General features: G+C 42.3%; 1 protein-coding gene across 1 annotated transcript in view; it reads right to left on the reverse strand.

Moving 5' to 3' along the window:
• The window catches only part of lamc3 (laminin subunit gamma 3), a 97,336-nt gene that overhangs the window by 32,021 nt on the left and 55,418 nt on the right, over window positions 1-9,897 (reverse strand). The window contains exon 10 of the mRNA XM_022766457.1: window positions 8,135-8,333. Within this exon, the coding sequence (XP_022622178.1) occupies window positions 8,135-8,333 (199 nt within the window). The remainder of the gene's footprint in view (window positions 1-8,134; window positions 8,334-9,897) is intronic.

Here is a 9,897-nt window from a genome sequence, read left to right on the forward strand (position 1 = left end):
TTGTCACTTGGAGCACAGTCACATTGGTGAATATGAAGAGTGCATGACTCAAAAGAAAGAGACTGAGAAGCACCAAAATAATCGCTCATTAATCGTAATTGAGCTAAAAGTTCGAAATAATCGTGATATTGTATGAGGTCATATCGCCCGGCCCAAATAGGGACATGTTATTAGCATAATCTCATTGTGCCGTTCTGCCTTTGAGATACAGCTAATTTAAATAAGATTCTCCATTTATATCAATACATATTGTAAAAGTATGAAATTTTAAGTTAGGCTTGCTCTGAATGAGGGAAGTGGTTTATCTCTCTGGCAAACACGTCAAAATCCCGGGTGTTTATGAGCAAAAATGGCTGTCACGCTTCATCGTCACCCCTCCTTATGCGCTGGTCAGGTGTGATGGTTCAAGTCAAAAGTCAGTTATGAAGTCAGAAAGATTAGTGAAATGGTTAAACTTTATGAAAACCTGAGTGAAAGTTACGTTGAGCAATGGTTTGTTGTTGTGCTTTATCAGTTTTGTATTGATTGGTATGAGGCTTCCACTTACACCAAAAACACGACAGATTTCAATAATTAATTGGACTGAGCGACAGAACTTTTCTACATATATGGTATATATGCATATATGATATATATTCAAAAGCTCTGTTTATCCTGGAAAAGGTATGGAGCTTTTGGCCTGGCATTGTAAGGGTTACTTAATCATAAATAAACCACAGGTTTCCTGCAAGTACATAGTAAATCCATGTTTCTCCTTGCTTTGCTCAGTCACCTATAGCAAAACTTTTCTTTTTTCATTTTGGCAGCGAAGTCTGGTTTCTGTTCAATAAATTTAGCGGGCCATGATCAATGATCAAAGTCAGTGAACTTTCAAAACATGACAGAAATGAGCTCAGTGCCAGGTGGACCACATGCCCACACTACTACTGGTGCGCTGCTGACTTCTCGCTGAATTGGCTCGCTCCTTTTAAAAGGCATTCATACGAGCAGTTTCCTCAAACACTTCCTTTGGCCGTTTATACAGCAAACAGCTGATCGCTGGTGAATCACTGCACGTAGAACGTTCATCAGTCGATTGTAAAAAGCATCCGAGAGGTGCCTTTTGGCATAAATATGCTTACATGCCGCAGACAAACTCATACAGCTACAAGTGAGGCAATAAAACCTCCCCGCCTACTGGTTCCAAGGGAACGGAAAGTGAACAGGGGGAAACATCAGAGAGTGGATGCTTCCTTATATAAACCATTCACCTCCTCTCATCAGTCCCCTCCGCTTCAATCCCAGCGCTATCACGTATTTCTCCTTCATCTGATTTTGAAATGATCTTTGCACCAGGTGGGAACACACAGCCACTTAACAGGTTACCATATTTACCATCTATGAATGCAGATGCAAGAAATATGTGGAGTGTGTGTGTTTCTGCTCATGCTTATTTACACTGTCAAATGCCTTTAATCAAACACTTATTCCCTTTTTTTCGAAACATGATTATTTTTGATGAATATGTTTCACTTGATTGTTGCAAATCACACTACCAGATGGCCACAGCTTGCACACATTCTTGACATGTCTGCATTTGTGAGTACGTGTGAATGTGTGTGTGTGTGTGTGTGTGTGTGTGTGTGTGTGTGTGTGACAGAGAGAAGCAGAAAGAGACAGAGAGTGAGAGTGAGTATGAGGGAATGACACAAAGCATGTACTGAGGTGCATCTGTGCATGTACCTGAGAAGTGTAATGAGATCTGCAGAGAACTTCTCCAGAGAGGAACATTTAATGACAGTTTCTGTCCCCCAAGCTCCAGTGCGTTTCAGTGAGGGAACCACAGAGCACCTTTAGCCTGTGCTCTTGGTGCGGAGGGGAAACTCATTACTGGGGCGCAGACACCAGAGCGAGCCGTGGAAGTATTCAAGGGGGACAGAAAGACACAAGCTGTGTCCCAGTTTCTGTCCCAGTCCAGGGGCTGGATCCTCTGATGGACCGGGTAAAGACGGTGTCCTGCTCTGAACTCAAAAACCAGCTTCAGCCAAAACTAAGTATCATCAATAAAGGTGAAGACAATTGGTCAACAAGGTGTCAATTCCAGTGGTAAACCTTTGACATTTTTATGATCAGTATGAATTATGATTTTTTTTTAATGCATTTTATATTATTATATTTTTTTTTAGCCACATTAAACAGTGGAGTCAGTGCTTGGTATCAATTATTTTCATCCTGCAGTAGCTTTTTTCCTGTACAGCTCAAGAGATATTACTAACTGATGACCACCTAAGTGGAAATACCTAAATAAATAATGTGTGATATTTCTTGAGTGAGTTAAAGTGGATCGCCTGAATGCTCCATTAAAATATACAGCAAAACATGTTATGGGATACTCAGGGCTGCAGAGGATGTCTTTTGAGTTCAAACTGCATTTTTCTGCCACTCTCTGAGCAGCTTTCGAACAGTCATTGTCAGTCCACTACGGGCGCCTGTGCAGCTTCCAAATAATTGGACCTACAAATCCACCATTATAGATAACGCTTGACAGTGCTCTTATCATTTGACCTGCACTTCTGTTCAGCACAGGTTGCCAGTTACTTGCCAGGACAGTTTTTGTATAGAGGCCCGATGGTACCAAACCTGGCAACCTCACTGTGAAGACAAGACTTCAGGAGGCTGTGCACAGTCACTGCACCCAGCTGTTGTTCATGAAGAAATAAGTAGGTAAGTAAGTTTATTTTTTTATTTGTATAGCACCTTTCACAGATAGAAAACAAACTCAAAGTGCTTTACATCAATAAAAAAGTACAAAAATTCCAAACACAGACAAGAAATAGGTAAATAAAAAGCAATAAATAAAATAGAGTGACTATTCAGACAGGCTAACCAAAAGCCTGTCTGAATAAAAAGCTGCCTCATGAAGATTTCACTGGAGTCTAGGGATCACAATGATAAGGGGAGAGTGTTCCATAAACAACAGCTTGAAAAACAGGGTCACCTCGGCTTTTATAACGGGTATGAAGGAGAGTCTGTTCAGCAGAACTAGGAGCCTGATCGGCCATGTAAGAAAGGAAGTCAGTAACTGACCATGCAAACCTCTAAAGGTTAGCAGTATTTTAAAATGGATGTGGAAGTGGACTGGAAGCCAGGGCAGAGAGGAGCGAGCGTGTGATCTCTTAGGATTTCTAGTGAAATGCATTTTGGGCAGTTTGATGGTTCAAAGACGTTTGCTTCGAACAGGTGAAAAAAAGTTAAAGATAAAGCCATGAATAATCATCTCCACCTCAACCTTGGTCACTACAGATCTCAATTTAGCAATGTTCTTCAACTGGAAGCTGATATGATTATCATAAGACAGGGACCGGTCAAAGATGACACCGAAATGCGATTATATTCATTATGTTGAACAAAAACACTTGACGACGCAATATACCGCTTGATGCTTGGAATTACATTTTCAGGAGCAATTATAAGAGCTTCTCTCTTATTTGCATTTAACTTGAAGGCAGTTGTCAGACACCGAAATTTCAATCAACATCCAAACATTCATTTAAAATGGACAAATGGTTACTCTCAATGGCACCGAACCTTCCCTAAAACCGCAAATTGTCTGAATTAAAGCGATCACTGTTGCGTGTCTGTTGGTCTTGGCGTTCATTCTTTCGTGGTAATTTCAACAAAGGAATTATACCAACTAAAAAGGATGCAGAGAATTTGTGTAGATGTAGAATTTGCTTAACGATATGCAGGATAAAAAACTGATGCAGAGAACGGTTTAGTCCGTCATACTACCAATGCTTTGCCAGTAACACACTCTCTCTTTCCAGTCACCTGATGTTCCAGTTGAAGTGGGACTCTCTGCTTTTACCCACCACACAAAAACCAATTTCAGCAAGACTGACCTGTCCTTTGTCAAATTCTGTTTTCCACCACAACAGACAAAAGCACAAGTATATTGACTCCTGCCCAAACTCCCAACAATCGTAGTATTATTCTCAACAACCAACTGCTCTGTGGAGCCTTCATTGTAATCACAGCCTGATCCTGCAGGCTTCCTCTTTACAGCATTCATCAAGTCAGACCTTTCCTCACTCAGGATTCTCGCCAGCTCTCTGCTCATGCTTTAATCATCTCCCATCGGAATTAGTACGGCTCTCCTCCCAGCAAACTGCAACTTCCACATGAACAACAACACGCTGCAACCCACCTTTTCTCCGACTTCTCCAAAATTTACTATATCAACGCCTTTATAGATACCTTTCAGCAGCAGCCAACAGCCAACTGCCCATTGTTATTGAACAATGGGAGTGTGATCCCAGATGTACGTGGAGGCTCTACAGGACTGTTTTGAGCTAATGGACTGGAACATACTCTGTGGAATACACAGAGAAGACAATGCAAGGGGCTTCCCAGCTGGATAACATGTCAATTTCCATGTGGACCCTTAAATTGCATTAAAGAGTTTGCTGTTTTCTTTGGTTCACTTTAAACAAACCCCGGAAAACAAAGAAAATTAAATCCCTTCTTAGGGAAGAAGAGGGCTTCCAGGGCTGGCCTCAGGGAGGAAGTTGGTCTGCGGGCGCTGAAGAAGGAGAATTAAAGATAGAAACACGGCAGCAGAACTGAAGACAAATTGCAACAAAACAGTATGAAGGAGGTGCTGAGTGGGATGAGAAGGATTACTGGCTACAAGACGGCGGCCAAGTGGAGGAAGAGAACAAAAATAGAGCGAATGACTTAAGCCTGTTTTTTTTTTGTTTTTTTTTCAAAAAAGGTTCAATGTGGCCAACTGCACCCACTCCACCAGGTTTGACGGGCCTTAATGAGAGCTCTCCACAACAATGTGACTGCTCACACTACCGCTTCCCTACAGACTGCCACACCAGGGTTGACAGTCGCTCACGCCTCCTGATTGACCACTTGACCATGAAGGACAAGAAGGGAAAAGGTCGGTTGAGAGCAAAGCGGTGCAAGGAGAACCACTGGGAGTCTCATGTGAGATGAAAGATCTGGTAGAGGATTTCCAGCAGAGAAAGTGGTTTCGGCACAATCATACATTTAGCTGAGGGGTCATTATCAACTGGACTGATGTGAGAAGACTGAATGTTCATAAGAGCTCATAGTAGGCTTTGAACTTTGGGAAGGAACTACATGTTCTAGCACAGTCTGTCTTTATGGTTTAATGGTGAAGCAGACTGAACAACCTGAAGGAAAGTGCTGATTGACACAATACTGTTCACAATTTTTCCAAGTCTGTCTTAAAAGAATGATCATAAACCTATACTAAGTTCCTTAATGGTAGCTGTAACTGTTTCTCCTGGCCATGAAGAGACCACTTCTTAACTTGATGAAGGAAAAAATCCACTGTCCTTGTTCTGCAGGAGAAAAAAAAATATCTTAAAGTTAAGCCAAAGCCAGTAGGAGGCTTTAGCTATCTGAGTTAGTCGAATCAAGCGGATATCTTCAAAAGTTACATCCTTCTCTGTATGAAATTACCTCCCTGTGTTACTGTGCCACGGCCGTTGCTCAGAAAGAGAGAGAAAGCACCAGGCAGGGGAACAAAAAGACAGACTGTACTTGATTTGTCAAATTAATACTGATGAAGCCTCGTTATGTGTTATGTATGTACATTAACTTTAGAATGAATAATTACACAGAATGAGGGCTGTGGAGTTTGTCTACAGTCATATACATGAAGGGATCTCTTCATAGCCAGAGGGAAATCACACTGACTGATACTGACTTCAATACACAGTACATAAGGGCATGTGGGGTATTATTCTGAGAAAAAGTTGAACAAATGTAAACCTTTCCTTTAACTTAACTGCATCTTTTGTTAGGTTGGACAAAAAAAAAAACTAAAACTAAAACAATTAAAACAAGGACATGGCGCAGTAAAAACACAATGCAGGTTGGCAAACTCTCAATCAGCTCTTCAATCTCAGTTTCCAAATAGAGATGCTCATCAACCGTCTACAACACAAACAAACTATTACAAATGACACGTGCCCAACTTAATATAATCTAACAGTACACACCAAGAAAACACAAACAGAAGACTGCTAGCTACGAGTGATGTAAACACCATCAGCTCTGTGTGACAGGAACTGTGTCGCAGCTTGATTTTGATTGCTGCTATCTTTATCACAATATCCAGGCCTCTGATTGCTGCAGCAGTCACAAAGGTGCAGTTGTCCTCGAAAACTTAATAAAATCCATACCTACCTGCAAGGTTTAAGTAATGTTAAAATTTGTTAGACCTCGTCACAAGGTAGCAGTGAAGCAATCAAAAATACGCATTCACAGGAAATTGCTCTCTGAGTTTATATTTATATGTGTATGTTTCTGAGCATTTGCTACTGGAGGTGTATTAATGTGATTTGATTATTATAAGAACAAGAGTGCGTCTACAGTACATTTAGATGTGGGAGGCTATAGTGTGCATAATACCTAAGTGAGTGAAAACTCATTAAAAACTGCAGCTGTTAACAGCAAAGTGCTGTGGTAGGTCAAAGACATTTTAACTCATCGAGTCATCGATAAAAAAAAAAAAAAATGAACAAAATATTTCGTTCAAACTAAACTTTGCCATTAAGTAAGAAAATTCAGCGAGCTGAATCCTGGCATGTGGGCTGCAGCTGTCCATGCCATATGCATGCAGGGTACGTTTCTACAGAGCTTTGTAGAACCTGAAGAGCACACTCACTCTCTCTCACTCACTCCCTCTCTCTCACTCACTCCCTCTCTCTCACACACACACACACACACACACACACACAGACTGACTTCCCCCTAAGGAATACCATCAACAACAAACCCCTATAGCTTCTAATCTTCTACTCATGAGAACAGATTTCACGCTTTACTCTACATATATGTGCAGATTCATGCATTTTATGCCTATTAGAGATGTAATGCAAAGCTACTATCTGTATCTGATAGTAAAGATAGAAGCTTCTATTAGCTCTTATTACAGATTCATACTTTTTTTTATTGCCAAGTATTCATATTTGTTTACATTTGTAATGCTTGTATGACATTCTACTTTTTCTTTGCCCTACTTTCGCATCAAGGTCAATAATGTTTCGAATGTCTGTAGCTGCTTGTTTCCAATATGAAACCCTGGTGTTGCCATATTAGGCTGCAAAGGGACCACTCCCCGCATACCGTACCTCCAGGCCACGGACCCACCTTGCACTCCATCTCGCGCTCTGCATGCCGTCGCTCTAATCCACTTAGCTCTCCTTTCCCTTGCTACGACACGGTCATCCTTCCAGCAGAACCCCTCCCCTCCTCTGCCTCCTGACCTCCCCACTTCAGTCAGAATATCAGACTTACATATATCACCCTGGACAGGTCAACAGTCTATCACAGAGCTGGCATATAGAGAGAAACAACCATTCACGCTCACATTTACACCTACAGGCAATTTAGAGTCGCCAATTAAGCTAATCTGCATGTCTGTGGATTGTGGGAGGAAGCCGGAGTACCCAGAGGAAACCCACGGAGGCACGGGGAGAACATGCAATCTCCACACAGAAAAGCCCCAACCGGGTGGCAGGTTCAAACCCAGAACCTTCTTGCTTCTTACAGTGCTAACCACTGCACCACCGTTTCATGATCATCATTTTATCCACAAAGCATGTGTCACTTGAGTGTAAATTTGCCTGTTGCTACGCTTTAGTATCACTTTCCTAAGGTTTTAGTGACTTTCCACTTCTGCACACATTTCATGTCACTCCGGGTGAGACCATCTGCTAAACGTATAAAATGTAAAACTGGAAATGTAATGCTGCTGCCCTGTACTTGCCAGATCTACATGACAGCCAGCGCATGGGGGAGCTGGCTCATCACTACACTCACATCCCGACATTCTGCTGGGACCATGACAGCACAGTCACAGTCAATGTGGGTGAGGTGCAATCAGTACATGGATGTCCTGGATAGTCTGTACTCTGCAGACTCTATATATATGTAACAAGGACAAGTCAGGCAACAGGGAGATTCATAGGTGCAGGGGAAAAACAAACATCCCGACATCCATTCTTATGCACACATTCAGGCAGACGCTTTGGTATTTTCCGGAGAGACACAAGTTCAACAGTAGAAAAACAACAACAAAAAGCACAGACTCACGACGCCTGAATCCTTCTACCTGACAATGAAGGAGAGCTGTGGAGAGAGGCTGGGGTCATGGTCAAGCACTGGTTGCGGTGAAAGGTCGGCAGACAGGGTGATTCCAGAGCCTTGGAGGAGCAGGGTGACGCGGTCGGGGAGCAGCTCGGAGGTCTCAGAGGTGAAGGTGATGGAGAGGAGCTGGCCGTAGCTGTAGGCTTGGTGACCCAGGAATTTCTCTAATGGGGGATGAGAAGGGGGGGTGGGGGGGTGGGGGGTGGGGTGAATGGAGTCAGCTTTATTATTGAAGTCTGAGCCAACTATCTGCCATCTATGTAGTCAACACAGAAATGGAGTTGTATGTAGGGAAGTGTGTAGTGGTAGAAGATGAATTCATTTTGTGCACATTTAGAAATACTCTCCCCGCTCCTTTCTCTTTTACTCTGTGTGTGTGTGTGTGTGTGTGTGTGTGTGTGTGTGTGTGTGTGTGTGTGTGTTTGTTTGTGTGTGTGTGTGTGTGTGTGTGTGTGTTTGTGAGGGCAGAGGGCTCAGGCTTTTTGAGCCCACACAGAGCACTGCAGGAGTCTATGTGTAATTACCCACCCTCTCATCTCTGGCTCATTACAGCACATTAACAGGACTTCAAAGATCTTACCCCCCCCCCCAAACCCCCAAAACTGTCTAAAAGGAAAAACACACATGAGTTGTACTTCTGATATAAAAAGAATAAATAGGCAGGAGTCTCACCAAACCTTTGCAGGGAAATATGAAAAATGTAAACATCATTGTAGAAAGCATCAGTTAGACTCCAAAAATGAACAAATCATAACAATTTCTGTAAAAAAACAACAACTACGCTGTCATTCTCTGCCAGCTCTGGGTGAGTGAGTGGGCAAAACTGACAGGTTGCATGCTTGGTTGCCACCTTGTTTTTGAGCGTAATCGTGTGTGAAGTACATCCTGAGCTCTTCTGGGGGTTGGGAGGGCTAAGGACTTGAGTGGGTGATTTTGCTTGCGAGGGGCCTCTGGCGTCATTCAGAGCAGTTCAACTGTCTGAGCGTCTAATATCTGCTCAACCGACAGCCCCCTTTTTATCATCTCTTGCGTGCCCCTCTGTGCCTCTGCAGCCCACTCTCACTGTGACATCTGCGGCCAAATCAATCAATGACTTCACTCGACCTGCAACACTTTTGGTAAGGGCCTACTTTCTGAAAGTCTGCCTCGAGGTTTCTGGCTGCTGTTGTTAATGTGTTACTCTGTGATGTGTTAAACTAACAAGTTATTACTTTTTAAAGTAAAAAGCAATTACATTATTATTTCAGTGAAGTCTAAACCATTGCATAATTTCATGCATTTCATGCTTTAATACATAACACCACTTACTTTACCAGTTAATTTGGTTTATTATACATTATATTTTTTATTCCTACTATATCTTTCAGCTACTTTTCCAGCTGCAGTGACACTTGCTTTTTGTTTGGCATCAGTGTAAAGAAGTTAAAGGTCCTATATTTTACACTTTTCTGCTTTTATTTGATGTTTTATTATCCATTTGTGGTTTTAAGTACCAAAAACCATCTCTATGTAGTTTTATATCTCCTCTCTCAAGCTTCTCTCTGGAGCTCTAGTTATAAACGGAAGAGAGCCTCTCTTCTGATTGGCTGACTGTTTTGTGAGTGATCGAATAAAAACAAAGCAGATTTCAGGCCAAGACTCTGAGAAACCAAATCCTGCAAGGCTGGATGGTGGGTCCAGGTAGGCAAGGCTTGGAGCATGGCTGAACGCGGTGACTGCTTTGTTGTG

This window comes from Seriola dumerili, unplaced genomic scaffold (genome assembly GCF_002260705.1).
Source record: "Seriola dumerili isolate Sdu_G_001 unplaced genomic scaffold, Sdu_1.0 BDQW01000853.1, whole genome shotgun sequence".
Lineage (NCBI taxonomy): Eukaryota > Metazoa > Chordata > Actinopteri > Carangiformes > Carangidae > Seriola > Seriola dumerili.